The sequence below is a fragment of the Oncorhynchus masou genome, chromosome 21 (genome assembly GCF_036934945.1).
Source record: "Oncorhynchus masou masou isolate Uvic2021 chromosome 21, UVic_Omas_1.1, whole genome shotgun sequence".
NCBI classification, from domain to species: domain Eukaryota; kingdom Metazoa; phylum Chordata; class Actinopteri; order Salmoniformes; family Salmonidae; genus Oncorhynchus; species Oncorhynchus masou.
This window is the reverse complement of record NC_088232.1, coordinates 14,708,782-14,733,730: the sequence shown is the minus strand read 5'-3', so window position 1 is coordinate 14,733,730 and position 24,949 is coordinate 14,708,782. Positions and strand designations below refer to the sequence as shown.

General features: G+C 41.7%; 1 protein-coding gene across 2 annotated transcripts in view; it reads left to right on the top strand.

The window, feature by feature from the left end:
• The first annotated feature begins 2,572 nt into the window (after window positions 1-2,572).
• samd4a (sterile alpha motif domain containing 4A) overlaps window positions 2,573-24,949 on the top strand; it is a 98,137-nt gene continuing 75,760 nt past the window's right edge. Inside the window, exons 1-2 of one of the 2 annotated variants that reach the window (XM_064927532.1) lie at window positions 2,573-2,816; window positions 3,836-4,451. In XM_064927532.1, the coding sequence (XP_064783604.1) occupies window positions 4,256-4,451 (196 nt within the window). In that variant the 5' untranslated portion in view covers window positions 2,573-2,816; window positions 3,836-4,255. The remainder of the gene's footprint in view (window positions 2,817-3,835; window positions 4,452-24,949) is intronic. The other variant, XM_064927533.1, reaches the window with a different exon arrangement.

Genomic DNA, 24,949 nt, shown 5'->3' with positions numbered 1-24,949 from the left:
TTAGATTTTTTTTGCAAGTGTATTAAAAAATAAAAACAGAAATATCTTATTTTCATAAGTATTCAGACCCTTTGCTCTGAGACTCTAACTTGAACACATCCTGTTTCCATTGATCATCCTTGAGATGTTTCTACAACTTGATTGGAGTCAACCTGTGGCAAATTCAATTGATTGGACATGATATGGAAAGGCACACATCTGTCTATATAAGGTCCCACAGTTGACAGTGCATGTCAGATCCCAAAGCAAGCCATGAGGTCGAAGGAATTGTCCATAGAGCTACGAGCTAGGATTGTGTTGAGGCACAGATCTGGGGAAGGGTACCAAAAAATGTCTGCAGCATTGAAGGTCCCCAAGAACCCAGTGGCCTCCATCAAATGGAAGAAGTTTGGAACCACCAAGACTCTTCCTAGAGCTGAGAAACTGAGAAATCGGAGGAGAAGGGCCTTGGTCAGAGAGGTGACCAAGAACCAGATGGTCTCTCTGACAGAGCTCCAGAGTTCCTCTTTGGTGATGGGAGAACCTCCCAGAAGGACAACCATCTCTGCAGCACTCCACCAATCAGGCCTTTGTGGTAGAGTGGCCAGACTGGAGCCACTCCTCAGTAAAATTCACATGACAGCCCCCTGGGAGTTTGTCAAAAGGCACCTAAAGGACTCTCAGCCCATGAGAAACAAGAGTCTCTGGTCTGATGAAACCAAGATTGAACTCTTTGGCCTGAATGCCAAGTGTCACATCTGGAGGAAACCTGGCACCATCCCTACGGTGAAACATGGTGGTGGAACCTGCTCTAGAGCGCTCAGGACCTCAGACAAGACAACGACCCTAAGGACACAGCCAAGACAACGCAAGAGTGGCTTCGGGACAAGTCTCTGAATGCCCTTGAATGGCCCAGCCAGAGCCCGTACTTGAACCCGATTTGAATATCTCTGGAGAGACCTGAAAATAGCTGTACAGCGACGCTTCCCATCCAACCTGACAGAGCTTGAGAGGATCTGCAGAGAAGAAACTCCCCAAATACAGGTGTGCCAAACTTGTAGCATCATACCCAAGAAGACTCGAGGCCAAGGTGATTCAACAAAGTACTGAGTAAAGGGTCTGAATACTAATGTAAATGTGATATTTCAGTAAAAAAAAAAACGTTCAATTTGCAAACATCTCTAAAAACCTGTTTTTGCTTTGTCATTATGGGGTATTGTGTGTAGATTGATACATTTTTTATAATTAAAATAGCAATTTTAGAATAAGGGGTCTGAATACTTTCCGAATGCACTGTAGTTCTCATGCTATAATGGTTCAACACAGAGGTCAACTGTAATTGTTGTTCTTTCAATCCAATTTGCGATGGTTGAGCTTTTGACTGATTCAAGAGAACTGTCCACTTTCCAACAAACCCAATAGACCTCTCCTTGTGCTCTGTTTCAACACATGAACTAATTACCATTATTGGACAGCATCTAGGATCTAAGCATCCGTCTGTGGATTATGAGTCCTTGTCACAACCCCCCTTCTTTAATATGCTTCCTTTCAGATGACACCCCTCTCAAGAAGCTGAAGTTCTTCATTGTTATCCCACTGTGGTTGGACGTCTATCCCCCCCCCCCCCCCCCCCCCCCCCCCCCCCTTCCACTTAGAGTCAATATTGAGCACACTCAGCTGAAGGCAACGGTGCATTGTGTGACAGAAAAGGACACTGCTGTTAAACAATGGCCCGATAATATATTTGAGGTCCTACTGATGTTTCAGTGGTGTGCCTTGCCAGTCAGCCTTCCCTAAAGAGGCCCAATTAAGGATATATTTTTCCCAATCATAATTTTTTTTACGCAACTATTCCTTTACTTTTGTTCTAACGTAACATCTGCGCACATTTAGATGCATTAATGGATGTATTAGAGAATTTTAAAAATACAACGGAAAACTGTCAATGCTAAAAAAAAACCATCAAGGTTTACACATAAAACATAAAATACCAATTGCATCAAATTTAAATATCAAATTGTATTTCCGGGAAGATTGGTAACATCACGCATCACAGAAGCATTTCATTCTTATTTTGCTCACTGATACTGTAACTCGAAACACTGTATCAGCTGCTGTATTGCTATAACATGATACAATGCATCACTGTTAATGTTACTAAAATTGAAACAATGTTAATAATATCTATTTTGCATTTGATTTGAACCAGACCAGACGGTAGGGTGGATGAGGCCCTCTGCTGTATGGAACGCACACATTGAATCTAAATGTACAATAAAGAAATTCAGGGACAGGGAGGCACACTGGTGTCGTTGATAGAATCTTTCTCTTCGTCATGTGATTGTAATGTAAACACTGCCAAATGATCAACTCTGACAAAAAGGTATCTTTCGCCACGTATTCATATTTTATCGACCTGCTTTTGGCAAATGTAGGTGAAAGTGTTGTACAGATAAGTGAACGGGACAAACTGAGGCAACTCCCGCCCTTGTTTCATATACACACACAACTTCACTCTTGTTTTGATTTCCCCCCCTTGTAAAACATGTTAATGCCTCTGTCGTCTCGGTTGCTGGTAGGCTACGTGATCTGTCCCTAACCCCATGATCTATTTTTGTGCTTCCTGACGTAATGCTTCGTGTTAATTATTCGCATGTGGAAAGCAAAGCCGAATCTCTCCTCTTGGTAAAACAAGAGGAGCCTAACTGCCGGAGGAAAAGTTAGTCAAGATGGCAAAACGCACAGATGCAGAGTGAAGGGGCACCGCTGCCCACAGTTTCAAACTTTGTTACGCACCCGTCTTGCGATCCACACCACCGATGCAGTTGTGCAAGGAAGTGAGTAACGTTTTACACATTTTCTTTGCCACTTTTTTTTTTAACCAAAGTTCTGGAATATGTTTTTGTCGATTATTTTGTCTGAACTGCTCTCGCTGAGTTGTCTGTCCAGTAGGCTACACTGGTAATAGAGAAAATATGCTAACTTAGCCTACTGTATCACCGTTTTTTAAACGTCTTAATAGGGGGAATAAAATGTGTCCTGCTGGACGTTTTAATTTGCCTTGAAATGGTTAACGCTCGGGCCTGGCTCTGTGGAGTTTATGGAAACTACACTGAATGTGTATTGCATTACAGTGTAACATAGCTTTGCATTGGGCACATTTTGGAAATGTTCTAGACTGCGCATTGAGACTCCTCAATTATTTAATGTAGATCCCTATTAATTTTCCTCGCTCCGAATCGCATCACCTCCACATTTTTACAAAATATCTAGCCTATCCTCGGTGCTCATATAGGGCAATGTTTGCCCCAGTGCTGATGAAGCAAAGTGACAGTTTTGGAGACCTGTTAGTGCTGACATGGACCTATTTTAATGCAATATTTTGAAAAAGAATGCAGTCTTTTCATTCTGGGGACTTTCAGTTTCGCGTAGTTGGCAGTCTACCGATTATACAGTCTACAGGCTATTTTCGAAGCAATGTGTGGTGGAAAGCAATCATTTATGCTTTATCATAAAGCTTACACCAGGGACCCTTTGAACATGTAACATTATAACGTAAGGGACCGGCGCTTTTCTCTTTGGAAATAGCCTACTTTTAAATGAGAAGTATGAGGCATACAGGCTTTGTCAGTAGGCAATGGGTGTCACTAATCTCCTGGTTTCAATGTAAAATGTTTTTCAAAATAACAGTCTATTTCAAGTCTGCAGAGAGCAGTGTTGGTCACATTTCCTCTGCATTTGGCGTTCACCGTTGGTAAAGACTTTACTAGATGGATTTTGGATGCCAAGCTGTGTGTGTGTTACTGACAGACCATGTGTGACAGTGTCTCCCAACCATTTATTTTCATCATTTCAGATAAATGGGATCCCTGTGGAAAATGCCAACAAAAGTAATGCTGGTGTGACAGCGCAGAGTGCAGGAGGAAAGCCGACTCTCCTGTCTGAATGTTAAAAACCCCTTGTGCAGATGCACCTAGGAGAGCACCTTGCCACCACTCCCCTCAAGCTGAAACTACAGTACACCTGCTTTTGTAAAAGCCTGGATGATGCTACGCCACTTGAACTGAGCACCACAGCTCAAATCCCTCCTGCTCAAAGTACATATTTCTGCTCCACTCAACATCAACAACAAAAACAGACCACAAGAAGAGCACATCCAACACAAGCTTTGACCAAAGTTTAACCACTAGAGCACCAATTTAACTCAATTCTCTCGTGACACCAGTAAGGTCACTAACTAGTTTCCACGTTCGGCCTGGTGCCTGTGCCCCAGACCATGATGTTTCGCGACCAGGTGGGCATCCTGGGAAGCTGGTTTAAGGGGTGGAACGAGTGTGAGCAGACGGTGGCTCTGCTGTCGCTGCTGAAGCGGGTGTCGCAGACCCAGGCTCGTTTCCTGCAGCTGTGTCTGGAGCACAGCCTGGCTGATTGCACCGAGCTTCACGTGTTGGAGGGAGAGGCCAATAACCCAGGTAGGCACACCGACACACACACCATCTCCATCTTGACTGTCCATCTAAGTTGATAATGGTGATGCTCTGTTGAAGTTGGCCGAAGAGAATTAGTGCTTTTGGCACTGGTGCCAATTCACATATACACAAACACACATTTGAAGGTATTAACCTCTTAGTCCTTCCACAGACAGCGAAGGGTTAACCGTGCCCATTGCCAGAGTCGGTGTAATATGGCATGGCAACAATGAAGTCATCGCATTATCTGGCCTGGCATCTTTGAATAGGACACCAGATCATACACAATTCCAGTGTTCTACTGTGGGGTTAAATTGGTTAGGGGTGGTGGTGGTCTGGTTTGTTGCATCAGGCTGGTATGTGGTCATGGAAACAAACACCCTGGCAACCAAACCGGCTCATGAAAAATAGTGGAGCTCTGGCTAGTGATGATGAGAAAAAACACTGCCTCTGTGTGTGTGTGTGTACTGATCCAATGTCTACAGCTGTATAGCCAGGACCACATCTGTTGGTCGGCACTGCCTTAATACACATTGAGAAACCGTCTGTAATGATGGATATGTTATCATTTTCCCCTACACAACACGCATACAGACACCGCAACATGGGATTCCCATCAGTTTCTAGTGGGCAGTGGTTGTCTCTCTCTCAGCCTCTCTTTGCACTGTGTTCTCCCAGTTATATTGAGAATGTTTTAATGCAGTACAGCCCCTGTTATTGTTCAATATAAATTTGGAAACATTAATGATGGACTGTATAAAGTTCTTAGGTTGGTCATTACCAAGCCCTAGTTGGATGTACACTGTCAGAGATCAAAGGATGCTTTAAAAAAAAATCCAAAGCGACTTGTAGTCGTGCTTATTTTATGTATGGGTTGCCCTGGGAATCAAACCCACAATCCTGGTGTTTCTTTCTGTCTACACTGATATCAAGTGTATGGTTGTCTGAATCACATTATGTTCATTGTAATCTCTTCAGACGCAGAAGTGTGGATGGTGGGTTAAATGCATTTAAAAAGTCTCAGGCAGATTTAAGATGTATGAATTCAAGTCTTTGATATCTATTTTATTGTTGTGAGAAGGTTGGAAAAATATGCTTATTTGTGGTAGAAATTGATGTGTGTGGCCCTCACAGGGTTAATTTGTAGCTGGAAGATCTAAGTTGAGTGGAAAGGCGCAGCTATTTGGAATGTACTGTACTAATAAAAGGAATCCAGAATTACCTACTTATTTCACTGCATGAAGAGACTGCTTTGTTCCCTGAACAAAGTGATGCAACTTATTTGCTGCTTGTCACAGCAAGTCAAGAGTCAAAAGACTGATGATCAGTGTGTGACTGTGTGACTAGGGTAAGGGAGAGGGGGATTAATTTTAGTCACTGGATGAGGTCGCACTTTATTTGGATAAACCATTTGTAGATGCTCTAAAGATGGTCGTACTATCTGTTGATGAGCAACTGCTTGTTAAGATAACGGTTAGTTTTACAATAAGAGTTAGGGTAAGGGTTAAAGTTAGGACAGGGTTTTCCAAACTCTGTCCTTGGGACCCCAAGGGGTGCACATTTTGTTTTTTTGCCCTAGCTCTACACAGCTGATTCAAATAAGAAACTAATCATCAAGCTTCGATCATTTGAATCAGCTGTGTAATGTTTGGGCAAAAACCAAAACGTGCACCCCTTGGGGTCCGGAGGACAGAGTTTAGAAAACCCTGGGTAAGGTTTAAGGTTAGGGCTAGCAGATAGTCTGTAGATTCTCTACAAACTAACAATCCAAATAAAGTTTTACCGACATTTCATTGCGATTCCATCATTAAATTTCTACGTAAGATTATCAAACCTATTGTTGTGCTGATCGAATCTGGAAGTTACCTCGGTTCAAGTAATTTTGCCTAAATGTTTGTTTTTTTCTGTGCTGTGGCACTGCTCAGTCCTGAAATGTTTTTCAGTTATTTTCTAGTTCTCCTAACCCTCTCTCTTCCCTCCCTCCTTCATGCTCAGAATCTTTTTCTCAATCTCCCTCCCGGTGTGATAAGCACAGCAGACCTATTTTTCTTATTGAAAAAGAGAATGCAACACATACACGTTCCATTATCCCATTATCCACCACTGTCATGTTCAGCCTATTACTATCTAGGCTAATATCAGTGTCTATATGTCAAGGAATATCCACTTCAAAATGAACAGGTGCTCTGTTGGTCAGGACTAAGAAGCAATGCTAAGAACACCATAGTCACCTTTTATGGGCAAAATGGAGGGCTGTCGTATTTGAGACTGTCTGCAGTGTCATTTCACCATTCTAGTACCGCTAGGGACGAGTAGCTGGATTGGTTGAGTGTTGGTAGCGCCACTTGCTCATTCAACAGTAGGGGAGACGAGGAGGATGATGATTCAGTGTGGCACAGACATGATGGCATAGGCACCTCAGGGAGCTGTCAAGTAGCATTATGAGGACCATAGTGTCTTTACTTGTAAGGACCACACTGTCCATATCATGAGGACTTGTCAGGAACTGGTCGTGTCTGATCTTATTCTGGCCTCGTTCCAGATCTGTATGTGCTGTCTTGTTAACTCCTATGCTATGGTCATTGTGATTCCAACGACAGAATGGCAAGACGGCACAAACAGACCTGGGACCAGGCTCATCTCTTTGCACCTTTCTCAATAGATTTGTTCACTGCATGTTGGAGCCTAATAATAGTCTGCTGCTGGTCACCACATTTCAGATGTCATGTAGGGTTGGACGATTTATATCAAATCCATTTGAATGTAAGTTTTAGCGCGATTTTTCCAAATGCCTGTATCGCAAGAATTAAGGTTTTTATGCATGTTTATCTTTTTGGCCTCGTCTCCTTCGCTCCTTCTGTGCACTTTTACCACTCGCACACAGACATCAAGCCTCTCCCTGTGCCACTCACAACAAACCTAAAATAATCACTTCCTCTCTGACAATAAGCAGTTTAAACCCACTATTTGCATTTGAGCCAACAGAATCGGTCATATGGACGCCAAAACGTATTGAGACATTCTTTTACTGTAATAGTAGAGAACACAACCTTTCTAATGATACACTTTTTATGTTTGAACTCCGAAAATGTAGAACAGAGCAGACCCTACTAAAACGTGAGTAATAATGAACATGATTGTGAAAAATGTATGCTCTGTTTCTGTCACGAGCGTCATTGCGTACCACATACCTCTAGCAGCATTTTAGCCACAGACTTATGCGCTAGCTGTCTGTTTTATACATTTGCAATGAGCATAAAAATACACATTTATATGAGGAATTGGCAACCTGTTCTCAATATGATAAATTAGCATATTTTCCACGTAGGCCACTTGATTTCCATATTTTAAACAAACTGAACATGCTATGTTGTTCAAATGGACTGGAGGATGTATTCAAAACAGTTCTACCTTGTTAGCAAGCAAATAGATCCAATTTGGCTAGACTTGAAATATAAAGATCAGCTGGCTACTTACTAGCAGGTGGGCTTGTGCTTGAGATTGTTTATGAGATCTGTGTTAATTTTCTGCTATAAGAAATTGGTCATTAGTGGATGTGCATAATTCTGGTTAAATTTGGAACAAAAATGGCATTTTATAGACCTACTTATTGCAAAAAAACAGAAAATATTTGGTTTATTTAGCCTAGGTATAATTTTATATAAGCCCTGATTTCTGTTGTAGATGCAGTCACCTTTTAGTTGTGCAACAAAGCTTATTTAGAGATTTATTTTTTCTTTTCTAGCCAATCTCCCATGTTTGGAAAAAAATAGATTTTTAGGCCATATCGTCCAGGCCAAACATCATGCTTCCCTGCGTTCACCGCTGATGAAAAACCATTGACGGAAAACGGCATTCCTTGCTGTAGTCGTAAATGGATTCCAATGATGGGGATATTGTCTAGGAATGTGGGCATGGAACATAGTTGGGAAGTAACAGCAGAGGATATAAAAGGGCTTTCCAAATGAAGAACAAAGAAATGGTGAAGGATATGATGATGAAGGAAAATAATATGAAGTTATGTTAGGAACTCTTTAATGTCTTGTATTTTAGGGGTGCCCTTTTTGTCTACCTAGTACAATTTACCAGGGTAATAGTGTATTGCACTGCACTAGTGAACAGCTTCAAATCATTGCTACTGCAAACCCCTAAAGTTCCAGTGTCCAAACAGGATATTGTTTTTTATAAAATTAACTTTGATACAAGCTACATTTCATCCAAGATAGACATATACGGGATAGATTAGTAGAAAACATAATAGTGGCTGAAGTGGAATTTGAAGCTGAACCTCCAACCTCATCACCCCTGCTCAGAAACTACTACTACCACCACCCCTTCCCAGACACCCCCATTGGACCAACACTCCAGATTTGCTCAGGTCTCCCCAGCCTCAACCTTCCTTCTTCTTCCAGCTGCTTTTTCCTGTCCTGTCTCGTCCTGTCTAGCAGAAGAGAAAAGAGTCCTTGTCTCTCGTTTGGGTGTTGAACTATTTCATTGCACCCACGCATGAGCAAACAGTTTATTTCTGGCCACTCGGCTCCGTATTCCGTGAACTCATACGGAACCACAGGAATGGGGAGACTGAGGACCTGCCAAAAAAAAATCCCTCCCAGTCTCCCTCGGAACAGTCGGAATCAAACGCCACTTTTTCCCCCTTCCCAACACTAACGGCAACACAAAGTCTGGACTTCACTGAAAGAAAGAAACAGTGACTGAGGAAGCTTTTGAAACTCCTCTGACTTCATTAGGGACCATACTTCCACTAGGTGAGCCTGAATTAAGGTACTTGTACCGACGTCAAGTCAGACATTTTGAATGAGCGTCATAGTTTCTAATTCTAGTACAAAATAGGTAATTGATTTGAATTAATCTGCCTACACACGCATCATTATTTTTTTTTCAAGCTAAGGCTTGTGCAAGGCTAGTTCTTTATTCCAGCTTTGAGCAGGGGTTGGAACCAGTTCAGGAAACAGAACGGAACCTGTAACGAAAGTAATTCATACTGTTCCAGAACATAACTGTTATTTTAAAAGCAGGGGAACTGGTTAATAGCATTATTTTACGTTCCAGGCATTTTTTTCCTAGTCCCACAACAAAATGCAAGAAAGCGCCTATGCAAAGCCACTCCGTCACTCAAACATATTCCAGTGTCTAACCTGCAAGCTGAAAATCTTTTCCTGTGCGTGTTTAGGCAAGTTAAGTTAAGGATACTATAGCTCAGATATCACATTTCATGTTGGATTTATTAACTACAAAAATGTAAGACGTGTTTTTTGTTCTGGTGCCGCCCTGCACACACAAGTTTGTTAGCTAGCTCAAAGAACATACAAAGTTCCTCAATAGAAGCCGTTCCTCCTACTGTCGGTATAATTCTGTGGGCCTGATTTCGGTAATGCATGTACATAACAAGATGCCCAGCGCTTCAAGCCTCCTCCTGAACCCTCTCACTCTCTTCCCCACACGCAACATTTCAGTCACATCTTGCGCCATAGGCTACACTTCTCTGTCCGTCATGCATGTAAACAACTAGCTTGCTTGCTCTAGCCACACTGGTGGTGAAGTAATTTAATGAGCTAAATGTAAAAACCTGTTGATGTCACGGGTTAAAAAAATAACAATATACACCGGTAGTTTTTTGGGGTTCGAACCGGTTCAGAATTTATTTTTTGGATTGGAAAATTGTTGGTTCCAACCCCTGGCTTTGAGTGCCATGTAGAGTTTTGTATTGCATGGTTTATGCAGCCAAGTGTTATAACTGAAGCAGTGCTTAGTGTTGTGGACTAATTTGATGAGTTATCACCAGTGGACAGGTATGGATTTCGGGAGACCTAATTTCTTGAATTCAACACAGCATTCTGCAGTGAGTGATGTGTTAAGAACCCACAAGCCAACACAGCTCCATTTTGCAGCAGATTGTCAGACGGTGTATGTGATTCTCCCTCCCACTATATTTCGGCCTCAAACCCTTTCGATTTAAACCTTGAGCTGCTGACGCAAAGCTTCTAGGTTGAGACTAATGGAACAACTGAGGGGTACCCCGCCTAAGTTACGATTGCGGAAACTTTCCTCCAAGTCACTCTATCCCCTTTTTAGCAGTTATGTGGTTTGACCAAAGGTGTGAATAGATGCTCCGTCAGCACTTGGTGCCTGAAACTGTGGCATGTAATATTCAGGCTCCACCCTCTGTCTGGACAGGTGAAACACATTGTTAACCTCATTGATGAATAGGCAGCAGACCACAAACCATTTGGTGTTTCCCTATATAGTTCCTACCCTCCCTTCCTCCTGAGGCAGCTGGCCATTTTTGGAGGCATTAAACAGTGCATGTCATTGTATACAGAGGCTTGGGTGCCATCCAGTCCCAACTGTGTGCAGGCACTGCTGAGGCATCAAGAAGACAAGGGAACACAAAGCACTAGGCACAGCACGCATGACATGGGGTTGGCCAGGGACAGGATAGTATAACAGCCTTATGGGGCCCACTATACAGAATGTGATGGAGACATTAGTGCCATCGATGTAAATTCAAGCGATTTGATGGAGTTGGACAAACTGGGATAGACTATTTTAGTGATGGATTTAGCACTTAGAAAGACATGCTTGTCACAGACTACACCCACCCCCACAACAAACTCTCTCACTGCATCGCTGCCAGCCACATCCTTCTCCCCTCACTGAAAGGTGTCAGCCTAGACCAAGCGCCCCTATAGTCCATGACTACTCCCTGACAGAGCTGATTGGCTGACACGGGGTCACTCTTGTGCTGTGCCAGGATGACATCAGCAGGCGAGTACAAGCCCACGGCAGCTGTTTCCCGTGTGATGAGCACAAGAGTGGATTTTGACTCCGGTAGCTTGTTAGTGACCTCACTGGTTCCTTCCAGAGACTGGAGGAGGAGTAAGTGTTGCTTCCTTCCCTCTCATAGCCCTAGCCTACGTTTGAACCAGGGCCCCTCTGAACACATCAGACAATCTCAAAGCATCGTTACCTATCGCTCCACAAAAGTTGCAACCCTTGAAGAGCAAAGGAAACAACTATTTCAAGGTCTGAGCGAGTGACACCACCAATTGAAACGCTACTAGCGTAACTGGCTAGCCATTTCACACCAGTTCCACTCACACCCTTTGACCTTAGCAACCACTGATCTGGGTCAACAGCATCAATGTAACAATATTGCTTCTGTCCCTTTCCTTGCCGCAACCTGGGCTGGAACCAGGGACCCTCTGCACACAACAGAAAGTGTCCCCAGCGAGAAACTATTTGTTATTCAAAAAGGTGGACCTAACGAGTTACTAACCACAACCAAAACATAACAGGTCAAGTTTTAAGAGGGGTTCTGAAAGACACATGGGGTGTCCACTAAAAGTTGAATAGCAACAACCTCTTGGATCTAAGACACCCACCATGAGAGCCCACTAAATTTACCAAGATGCAAACAGAAGTAAAACCCACACCAAAGAAGAGCAAATCCCAAACAGGGAAGGTCCGATAAAGGATTGCTTTTCTAGAAATCAAATAGGGAGAGCCAACTAAAAGTTTTAACATCTCTCAAGACAACTGGCGCACTGTGCCAGCCACTGTTAAATATCACCTGGGCCAGCACAGGTGACACACCTTCTGCCTAACACGATGGACAACCAGCACAGGTGTAACACATACTGACTAACGAGGTGACACTAATCTGTGCGCCCCACAGATTTGTTTTTGTTTAAGGTGGTGTCCTGCAACAATGTCTCTCAGCAAGCTCAAAGGAACTCTGACTTTATATCCAAACATGAGCTCATTCGAACTTAAACCAAGAGATTATTGAACAACTTCCCACGCTGCAAACAACACAGACTGGGATGAATGGGTCCCTTTTCTCAAACGCAACTCGGTAAGGTTTCAACATAGACTTTAAAGTCTGATAAAGTCTCACAAGAACCTTGAGACTCTGGGTTGTAAAGGCACTAGAGGGGCAATGGTTAACACCCAATTGCTGTAGCACTTGCTGGAAGACTTTTGACATGAAATTCAAACCGTGGTCTGATTGCACTATCTGAGGAAGTCCAAATGTTCAAAAGAATTTAACCTGGGCCTTAAAAGTAGTGGTGTGTAGGTAACACCCCCCCCCCAAAAAAAACAACAACATTACAACCAATAATGTACACTACCATTCAAAAATGTGGGGTCACTTAGAAATGTCCTTGTTTTTGAAAGAAAATAACTTTTTTTGTCCATTTAAAATAGCATAAGGGATCAGAAATACAATGTTAGACATTGTTAATGTTGTAAATGACTATTGTAGCTGGAAACGGCAGAATCTTTTTAAATATTTTATGGAATATCTACGTCGGCGTAACAGAGGCCCATTATCAGCAACCATCACTCCTGTGTTCCAATGGTACGTTGTGTTAGCTAATCCAAGTTTATAATTTTAAAAGGCTAATTGATCATTAGAATCCCCTTTTGCAATTTATGCTAGCACAGCTGGAAACTGTTGTGCTGATTTTAAAGAAGCAATAAAACTGGCCTTCTTTAGACTAGTTGAGTATCTGGGGCATCTGCATTTGTGGATTCGATTACAGGCTCAAAATGCCAGAAACAAAGCCCTTTCTTCTGAAACTCATCCGTCTATTCATGTTTTGAGAAATGAAGGCTATTCCATGCGAGAAATTGCCAAGAAACTTGAAGGGGCGACTTCGGGATGCTGGCCTTCGAGGCAGAGTTGCAAATAAAAAGCCTTATCTCAGGCTGGCCAATAAAATTACATGGGCAAAAGAACACAGACACTGGACAGAGGAACTCTGCCTAGAAAGCCAGCATCCCGGATTCGCCTCTTCACTGTTGACGTTGAGACTGGTGTTTTGCGGGTCAGTTTCTCAAACTAGACACACTAATGTACTTGTCCTCTTGCTCAGTTGTGAACCGGGGCCTTCCACTCCTCATTTTATTCTGGTTAGGGCCAGTTTGCGCTGTTCTGTGAAGGGAGATCTTCATATACAACATTAACAATGTCTACACTGTATTTCTGTTAAATTTTGATATTTTAATGGACAAAATGTGCTTTTCTTTCAAAAACAAGGACATTTCTAAGTGAACGGTAGTGTATGTGTTGTGATAATTCCATTGTTTTCTGTTAATTCATATGCCTTGCGACCTTGATGTGTATGCGCCTAAAGGCTGAGACAATAAGAAGACCGTGTCAGAATAATTTCAACCACACCTTTGTTTTATCACAGAATCGGATAGCAACCTCTGTCTGAAGTCCACAATACAGCTTAGTCTAATACAGTGACAATTAAAATATACCAAAAACAATTGAAACTAAATATAATGTGGCTGTCCATGGTTCTGATTTCTGTTTGCGCCCTAGGCTACCTGGCTAAAATGCTTGCTAGCCTAACTTCCATTTAATTGGCAACGTTAGCTAGTTAACATTAGCCTTCTACATTTAGCTACTGTACATATTCATCTTCCATCCTCTCAGGCCAGGGGCACAACAATGTATGAATTAATGGTTGGATCTGAATTGCCGTTATAATCATAGGCCAGTATGGAAAATTAAGTAAAACCACAAGTCCAAAGGAGGACAACACAACGAGATGCAACAATTCAAGTTGTTTCTGTTAATGACGTATGCTCTCAAAGCTGATTGGCAATTTCTTTAATATATATATTTTTTGTCAAGTGAGGCCAAATGCTTGCTGGCTTCCCTTGCATTCAATGCTATGGGGGGCAGCAATGCCATCCTCGTTTGGACCAGACAGTATCAGGTAGATGGCCTTACACGTAGAGAGACAGAGGGGCGCTGTTTCGCTTGCTCGGATGCTTTCTCCTGTGAGATCCATTCAACCTCTTGCGAATTGAAGGAAAATTATGAAACATAGCGAGACAAAAGATAACTTATTTGTAATTAAAATGTGGGGAAGCCTGGCTTCCCTTGGTGTCCAAGAACAGACGCCACTGTGCCTTAACAATACTAGGAGCTGTGATTTTCGTCAGTGGAACAATTGGCAGGGCACATGATGGTCAAGAGATTGGTTACCACTCTTTGCTTTGGGCAAAGGACCAACACAATCTACCAGAACCCTGCTTGTCAAAAGCAGGAATAGGCTGTAAAGGTGCAACCGGTACAGATTGGTTCGGTTTCTGTCCACTGGCAAACCTAACAGGATTTACAGTAAGCCACAACATCTTGTTTCAGACCTGGCCTGAAAAAGTTAATCACAATACGATCATATGTCTTCCTGACCCCAAGATGGCCTGCCATACTACCATCGTGAGCCAACCTCTGTATTTCTTGTCGAAATGTAACTGGAACAACAATTTGAGATGCACTGGGCCAATTGTCTTGCCCAAATGCCATCTTGCCCAAATGCCATTTTCTCATGAGAGCACTATCTCGGTCAAAGTAACCCCCACAAACTTTGTCAAACTCGGTTCCTTCAGCGGTCCTACAAACTCAAAGGAGAGGTGAACTCGGGAGGTTTACCGAATCTGAGCTGGAGTTGTGCTGAAAGGTGACGTGTGTTAAGGTCTGATTGTCTAGTGCAGGGATGGCCAACTGGCCAGTTCAATGGATGTGAGTACACAGACCCACGAGCAACTGCGGCCCCTCATGATGAGTTCAGATTTTTTTTTGTGGCCCTTCTCATATCAAAGTTGCCTAGCCATGGACTGGTGACTTGTCTATTTGAGGTGTTCAAACAAAGTTTAAAAACAAGGTACCCTTTTTCTGTGTTGGTGTGCTCTCTACAGAAACTAGCACTGCTGCAAACACCTCGTACTGTTTATATATCATCTGCAACTAGATGTGTGCTACCTTTGCCAAATTTGACTGTCGTGTGAATGACGAGCACCTAATTAAACGTGGCTTGCTCTTGGTTATGCTACTAATATTTAGCTTGCCAAATATAGTTATTGTGTGCAATAATAGTGTTACATGGTTTTTAAATGACTACCTCATGTCAGAGATGAAATATCTATTTGAGCATGGTGAAGTTAATTAATAAGTTAATAATAAGGCACTAAAGTAATACTGCAAGAAAATGTGGCAAAGCAATTCAATTTTTGTCCTGAATAGAAATTGTTCGGGGCATTTCCAATACAACACAATACTGAGTACCACTCCATATTTTCAAGCATGTTGGTGGCTGCATCATGTTATGGGTATGCTTGCAATCATTAAGAACTGGAGTTTTTCAGGATAAAAAAGAACCGTAATGGAGCTAAGCTCAGGCAAAATCTTAGAGGAAAACCTGGTTGTCTACTTTCCACCAGACACTGGGAGATGATGAATGAACCTTTCAGCAGGACAATAACCTAAAACACAGGCCAACTATACACTAGTTGTTTCCCACAAAGACCGTGAATGTTCCTGAGTGGCCTAGTTAGTTTTAAATGGTTGTGTAGCAGTAATCAACAACCAATTTGACAGAGCTTGAAGAATTTATAAACAAATAATGGGTAAATATTGTACAATCCAGGTGTGCAAAGCTCTTCGAGACTTCTCAGAAAGACTCACATCTGTAATCTCGGCCAAAGGTGATTCTAACATGTAATTGACTCCGAGGTGTGAATACTTACGTAATTAGATATTCCTGTATTTCATTTTCAATAACGTTTTCACTGTCATTATGGGGTATTGTCTGTATATAATTATTTATAAATACATATACAGTATCAGTCAACATTTTGGACACTTACTCATTCAAGGGTTTTTATTTTCTACATTGTATAATAATAGTGAAGAGAAGCTATGAAATAACACATATGGAATCATGTAGTATTTAAATTCTTCAAAGTAGCCACCCTTTGCCTCTTGACAGCTTTGCACACTTTTGGCATTCTCTCATCTAGCTTCATGAGGAATGCTTTTACAACAGTCTTGAAGGAGTTCCCACATATGCTGAGAATTTGTTGGCTGCTTTTCCTTCACTCTGCGGTCCAACTCATCCCAAACCATCTCGATTGGGTTGAGGTCGGGTGACTGTGGAGGCCAGGTCATCTGATGCAGCACTCCATCACTCTCTTTCTTGGTCAAATAGCCTTTACAGAGCCTGTAGGTTTGTTTTGGCTCATTGTCCTGTTGAAAAACAAATAATAGTCCAACTAAGCACAAACCAGATGGGATGGCGTATCGCTGCCGAATGCTGTGGTAGCTATGCTGGTTGTGTGCCTTGAATTTGAAAGAAATCACAGTATCACCAGCAAAGCCCCCCCACACACACACAATCACACCACCTCCTCCATGCTACACGATGGGAACTACACATGCTGAGATTATCCATTCACCTACTCTGCATCTCACATCTCAAGGTCATACGGTTGGAACCAAAAATCTCAAATTTGGACAGATTCCCACCTGTCTAATGTCCATTGCTCGTGTTTCTTGGCCCAAGCAAGTCTCTTATTATTGGTGTCCTTTTAGTAGTGATTTCTTTGCAGTGATTTGACCATGAAGGCCTGATTCACAGTTTCCTCTGAACAGTTGATGTTGAGATGTCTGTTACTTAAACTCTGAAGCATTTAATTTGGGCTGCAATTTCTGAGGCTGGTAACTCAAATGAACTCTGCAGCAGAGGTAACTCTGTCTTCCTTTCCTGTGGCGGTCCTCATGAGAGCCAGTTTCATCATGGTGCTTGATGGTCTTTGCGACTGCACTTGAAGAAACGTTCAAAGTTCTTGACATTTTCTGGATTGACTGACGATGATGAACAGTCATTTCTCTTTGCTTATTTGAGCTGTTCTTGCCATAATGTGCTTGGTCTTTTCCAAAATAGGGCTGTCTTCTGTATACCATCCCTACCTTGTCACAATACAACTGATGGGCTCAAACGCATTAAGGAAAGAAATTCCACAAATTAACTTTTAACAAGGGACACCTGTTAATTGAAATGCATTCCAGGTGACTACCTCATGAATCTGGTTGGAGAGAATGCCAAGATCGTGCAAAGCTGGCATGTCATCAAGGCAAAGGGTGGCTACTTTGCAAAATCTAAAATATATTTAGATTTTTACTGGTTTTGGTTACTAAATGATTCAATATGTGTTATGTCTTCACTATTATTCTACAATGTAGAATTTTTTTTTTAATTACAGAAAAACCCTTGAATGAGTAGGTGTCCAGTGGTGGAAGAAGTGCCTAATTTTCATTCTTGAGTAAAAGTAAAGATCACTTAAAGAAAATGACTCAAGTGAATGTCGCCCTGTACAATAATACTGAGTTAAAGTATTTGGTTTGAAATGTACTGAAGTATCAAAACTATAAATCATTAAACATTTCTTACATTAAGCAGACTTGATTTTCTTGTTTTTTTATATATTTACGGATCGCCAGGGGCCCAGTTCAACACCCAGACATAATTTACAAAGAAAGCATTTGTGTTTAGTGAGTCTGCTAGATCAGAGGCAGTATGGATGACCAGGGATGTTCTCTTGATAAGTGTGTGAATTAGACCATTTTCCTGTCCTGCTAAGCATTCAAAATGTTTATTTGATTTATTTCACCTTAATTTAACCAGGTAGGCAAGTTGAGAACAAGTTCTCATTTACAATTGCAACCTGGCCAAGATAAAGCAAAGCAGTTCGACACATACGACATAGTTACACATGGAGTAAAACAAACATACAGTCAATAATACGGTATAAACAAGTCCATATACGATGTGAGCAAATGAGGTGAGATAAGGGAGGTAAAGGCAAAAAAAGGCCATGGTGGCAAAGTAAATACAATATAGCAAGTAAAACACTGGAATGGTAGATTTGCAGTGGAAGAATGTGCAAAGTAGAAATAAAAATAATGGGGTGCAAAGGAGCAAAATAAATTAAATACAGTAGGGAAAGTGGTAGTTGTTTGGGCTAAATTATAGGTAACGAGTACTTTTGGGTGTCAAGGAAACTAAGGAGTAAAAAGTACATCATTCTTTTTTGGAGTTACACATACCCCAAAAAACTACTTAAGTTGTACTTAAACCAATTGTATTTTTTTTTCCTCCTGAATTTCATGGTATTCAATTTGGTAGTCTTGTCTAATTGCTGCAACTCCCGAACGGACTCGAGAGGCGAAGGTCGAGTGCCATGCGTCTTCTGAAACACACCCCAGCCAAGCCTCACTGCTTCTTGACACAATGCCCGCTTAGCCCGGAAGCCAGCCGCACCAATGTGTCGGAGGAAACACTGTGCAACTGGTGACCGTGTCAGCATGCTTTTTGCTAGCCCGCCACAGGAGTCGCTTGTGCGCGACGCGACAAAAACATCCTTGCCGGCCAAACCCTCCCCTAACCCAGACGACGCTGGGCTAGTTGTGCCCCATGGGTCTGTCGGTCGCGGCCAGCTGCGACAGAGCCTGGACTCGAACCAGGATCTCTAGTGGCACAGCTAGCACTGCGATGCAGTGTCTTAGACCACTACGCCACCTGGGAGGCCCGGATGTCAAAGTATTTTTACTTAGGTACTTTACACCACTGGGTGTGTCCAAACTTTTGACTGGTACTGTAATCCGCTGTAAAATGCATTTTCCATAACCAGAAATTGAAGCTGGTGTAAAAGATGCAACAATTAAGCTTTTAAGAACGGGAAGCATAGAAATGGTGCACATTGAACATATCTACCATTTCTTAGACTTGCTTTCAATGAGAATGACATGTCTTTAACTCAAATATTTTTGCAACATTTTTATCAGGTTGCCCCAAGAAGTTGCAGTTTTAAAGGCATACTTTGAAATTTTGCCAATGAAGCCCTTTCTCTATTTCCCCAGAGTCGGATGCAGGGCCTAAAATTATTATTTTTTGGTCCACCAGCCACTGTGGCAGGTATATTTTAAGTGATAAGGCACAAGGGGGTGTGGTATAATGCTAAGGGCTGTTCTTATGCACAACGGATACAGCCGTTAGCCGTGGTATATTGGCCATATACCACAAACCCCCGAGGTGCCTTAATGCTATTGTAAACTGGTTACCAACGTAATTAGAGCAGAAGAAATTAATGCTTTGTCGTACCTGTAGTTTATGGTGTGATATACCACAGCTGTCAGCCAATTTATAATCACCCAGTTTATAATTAAAAATCTACTTGCCACGCAGATTTTTTTTACCAGCACAATGACTGGAAGTCTGGGTATCTGCTCGCATGCTTCACACGAGACACAGAGACATAAAAATGGTATCCACAAGTTCATTGGACTCTGGAGAACTTGTCATTTGATTTTTCTATAGGCTATTGATATTGTTTGTTTTCTCTCATTTTTTTAGTCCTCAAGCTATGTTTTTTTTAGTCTATTCAAATAACGTTTTGATAAGGAACTCCATTGATCTGCTTTTGAAAGAAAAAGTCGAAATGGAAACATGATTGCCATTTGTTGAATTCGATTTTCATAATAGCAAGCTAGGACTGATGGTTATCTAAGCTGGCAAGTATGTTTGTTTGGTTACCAAGGCAACCACTGTAGCTATCTAGTAAACTTACTAGCTACTTCAGTGAACTTTGAGTACATTTCTAGTGGTAAATGTGTTAAATTATAGCCATGGTATAAAAGGGATAATCAATTCTGGGCTCTATGCGATCTCTTAAAATAATGCAACTCCGTGAAATGTTAGTTCCACTCCTGTTGATTATCCCTTACATAAGATATCCAGCTGCAAACATTTAGGGATTGTTTCTTCTCAAATATGATACTGTATCACCTGATACGTGGTGAACAATAGTGAGTGACTCACAAGGCTCCGGTCTGGTCTCTCTTCGTTGTGTCCTTAAGTGATAATGCCCTCGAAGCCGGTGTTTGGAGGTTATATTGGCATGGGGATTGTTAGGCCCGAGATGAAGTTGGCCTGCCAGCAAACCGTGCCAATATATCCTCCAAACACTGGCTTGATGGGTAATCACTTTTTTACACAACGGGTCACCAACCTATTCAAATAATTAGTTACATATTTTACAAATGTTGTTTTTCTGAATTTATTCATACTATTCCACAAGATATAGTCCCAACATGAATCTAGTGTTGCTACCTAAACCGGCTGGTCATTCGTTCTATTGGTTCGGTTGACAGAGACACGACCCAGTCGTTCAGTCTTTTTGTTCTGGATATATGGATGCGACCCAAATCAAATTTCATTGGTCACATACACATATTTAGCAGATGTTATTGCGGGTGTATCGAAAAGCTTGTGTTCCCAGCTCCAACAGTGCAGTAATATCTAACAATTCACAACAATACACAGGTCGAAAAGTAAAATAATATAATTAAGAAATATACAAACATTAGATCGAGCAATGCAGGAGTGGCATTGACTAAAATACAGTAGAATATAATACAGTATATACATGTGGGATGAGTAAAGCGGTATGTAAACAAAGTGACTGGTGTTCCAATATTATACTGGCCAGTAATTCTAAGTCTCAGGAGGGGGCTGAGCACATACCCTTGTGGGGCCCCTGTGTTGAGGATCAGTGAAGTGGAGGTGTTTCCTACCTTCACCACCTGGGAGTGGCCCGTCAGGACGTCCTGGACCCAGTTGCACAGGGCGGGGTTCAGACCCAGCGCCCCGAGCTTAATGATGAGCTTGGAGGGTACTATGGTGTTGAATACTGAGCTGTAGTAAAAAAAACTTCTTCAATCGGTATTCGTCTTGTCCAGATGGGATAGGGCAGTGTGAAGTGCGATGGCGATTGCATCATCTGTGGATCTATTGGGGCGGGAAGCAAATTGAAGTGGGTTTAGGGTGTCAGGTAAGTTATGATCCTTAACTAGCCTCTCAAAGCAGTTCATAATGACAGAAGTGAGTGCTATGGGGCAATAGTAATTTAGTTCAGTTACCTTTGCTTTCTTGGGTACAGGAACAATGGTGGACATCTTGAAGCAGGTGGTTGACAGCAGACTGGCATAGGGAGAGATTGAATGTGTCTGTAAACACCCAGCCAGCTGGTCTGTGCATGCTCTGAGGACGCGGCTAGGGATGCCGTCTGGGCCGGCAGCCTTGCGAGGGGTAACGCACTTAAATGTCTTACTCGCGGCGGCCGTGGAGAAGGAGAGCCTACAGTCCTTGCTAGTGGGCCGCGTCGTTGGCACTGTGTTCTTTTCAAAGCGGGTGAAGAAGGGGTTTAGCTTGTCCTGAAGCAAAACAGAGGTGTCCGTGACGTAGCTGGTTCTCCCTTTGTAGTTCATTATTGTCTGTAGACCCTGCCACATACGTCTTGTTTCTGCGCTATTGAATTGCTACTCCACTGATGCCTGTTTGATTGCCTTAAGGAGGGAATAACAAGATTTTTTGTATTCAGGTTTTTCCCCAGTCACCTTGCCATGGTTAAATGCAGTGGTTTGCACTTTCAGTTTTGCGCGAATGCTGCCATCTATCCACGGTTTCTGGTTTGGGTAGGTTTTAATAGTCAGTGGGTACAACATCTCCTATACAGTTCTTGATGAACTCAGTCACCGTATTCGTCAATGTTATTCCTAGTCGTTCGTTCTAAATGTTCTATTGCCATACTGGCTGGCAACATTCTTATCCCTTGTTTGCTAGGTAGCCAACTATGACTAACGTACAGTCACATCAAAGTGCAGCCAGAATAACAACAAAGTAGCTGCATTTTCATAAGCTGTTTTCTGGTGACATGTATTTGGCTACATCCATAGCAATGAGCTAATGAGGTGCGATTTCACCTGGAATAGAAAATGTTCTCTCTGGTCAGGACACTGTTGTTTGAGAGCTAGCCAATAGTACAGCTTACATGATCACTTCAAACTGAAGATGGAAAGACCGCAAACTAGCTGCACTTTGTTTTACCTGTTTTCTATTGATACATTTCTTTGTGGTGTATTAGAGGTCGACCGATTATGATATTTCAACGCCGATACCGATTATTGGAGGACCAAAAAGCCGATACCGATTTAATCGACCGATATATTATTTTTTTTAATGTATTTGTAATAATGACAATTACAACAATACTGAATGAACACTTTATTTTAAATTAATATAATACATCAATAAAATCAATTTCGCTTCAAGTAGATAATGAAACATGTTCAATTTGGTTTAAATAATGCAAAAACAAAGTGTTGGAGAAGAACGTAAAAGTGCAATATGTGCTATGTAAGAAAGCTAACTTTTCAGTTCCTTGCTCAGAACATGAGAACATATGAAAGCTGGTGGTTCCTTTTAACATGAGTCTTCAATAGTCCCAGGTAAGAAGTTTTTAGGTTGTAGTTATTATCGGACTATTTCCCTCTATACCATTTGTATTTCATTAACCTTTGACTATTGGATGATCTTATAGGCACTTTAGTATTGCCAGTGTAACAGTATAGCTTCCGTCCCTCTCCTCGCTCCTTCCCGGGATCGAACCAGCAACACAACGACAACAGCCACCACATGGAAGCAGCGTTACCCATGCAGAGCAAGGGGAACAACAACCCCAAGGCTCAGAGCGAGTGAAGTTTGAAACGCTATTAGCGCGCGCTAACTAACCAGCCATTTCACTTCGGTTACACCAGCCTCATCTCGGGAGTTGATAGGTTTGAAGTCATAAACAGCGCAATGCTTGACGCACAACGAAGAGCTGCTGGCAAAATGCACGAAAGTGCTGTTTCAATGTTTACGTGCCTGCTTCTGCCTACCACTGCTCAGTCAGATGCTTGTATGCCCAGTCAGATTATATGCAACACAGGACACGCTAGATAATATCTAGTAATATCATCAACCATGTGTAGTTAACTAGTGATTATGATTGATTGTTTTTTATAAGATAAGTTTAATGCTAGCTAGCAACTTATCTTGGCTTACTGCATTTTGCGTAACAGGCAGTCTCCTTGTGGAGTGCAACGAGAGAGAGGCAGGTCGTTATTGCGTTGGAATAGTTAACTTTAAGGTTGCAAGATTGGGTTCCCTGAGCTGATAAGGTGAAAATCTGTCTTTCTGCCCTTGAACGAGGCAGTTAACCCACCGTTCCTAGGCCGTCATTGAAAATAAGAATGTGTCCTTAACCTCTTGAAACTCTAGGGGCGCTATATCATTTTTGGATAAAAAGACGTGCCCGTTTTAAGCACAATATTTTGTCACAAAAAGATGCTCGACTATGCATATAATTGATAGCTTTGGAAAGAAAACACTGAGGTTTCCAGAACTGCAAAGATATTCTCTGTGCGTGCCCTAGAACGTGAGCTACAGATGAAACGGCATCCAGGAAATCAGCAGGATTTTGAGGCTCCGTTTTCCATTGTCTCCTTATATGGCTGTGAATGCGAGATGAATGAGCCTGCCCTTTCTGTCGTTTCCCCAAGGTGTCTGCAGCATTGTGACGTATTTGTAGGCGATTGGACGATTGACCGTAAGAGACCACATTTACCAGGTGTCCGCCCGGTGTCCTGCGCCGAAATTGGTGCGCAAACCTCAGCTGCAAGTATTTTTCCATGGAATTCAGAGAAGAAAGCAGGCTTCCACGAACGATATATCAATGAAGAGATATGTGAAAAAACACCTTGAGGATTGATTCCAAACAACGTTTGCCATGTTTCGGTCGATATTATGGAGTTAATTCGGAAAAAGTTTGACGTTGTTGGTGACTGAATTTTCGTTTAGTTTCGGTAGCCAAATGTGATGTACAAAACGGAGCGATTTCTCCTACACAAAGATTCTTTCAGGAAAAACTGAACATTTGCTATGTAACTGAGAGTCTCCTCATTGAAAACATTCGAAGCTCTTCAAAGGTAAATGATTTTATTTATTTGGTTATCTGGTTTTTGTGAAAATGTTGCGTGCTAAATGCTACTCAAAATGCTAAGCTAGCTTAGCATACTCTTACACAAATTAGTGAATAGCTATGGTTCAAAAGCATATTTTGAAAATCTGAGATGACAGTGTTGTTAAGAAAAGGCTAAGCTTGAGAGCAGGCGCATTATTTTCATTTTATTTGCGATTTTCAGAAATCGTTAACGTTACATTATGCTAATGAGCTTGTATACAGCTATAACTGTATACAGGTTTTTTTCATAGCCAAACGTGAACAAAACGGAGCGATTTGTCCTACACAAATAATATTTTTTTGAAAAACTGAACATTTGCTATCTAACTGAGTCTCCTCATTGAAAACATCTGAAGTTCTTCAAAGGTAAATGATTTTATTTGAATTATTTTCTTGTTTTTGTGAAAATGTTGCTGGCTGAATTCTAGGCTTATAGCTATGTTAGCAATCAATACTCTTACACAAATGCTTGTTTAGCTATGGTTGAAAAGCATATTTTGAAAATCTGAGATGACAGTGTTGTTAACAAAAGTCTAAGCTTGAGAGCAAATATATTTATTTCATTTCATTTGCGATTTTCATGAATAGTTAACGTTGCGTTATGCTAATGAGCTTGAGGCTATAAATAGAATCCCGGATCCGGGATTGCGCGACGCAACAGGTTAACTGACTTGCCTTGTTAAATAAAGGTGTAAAAAAAAAAACGACAAATCGGTGCCCAAAAATACTGATTTCTGATTGTTATGAAAACTTGAAATCGGCCCTAATTAATCGGCCAT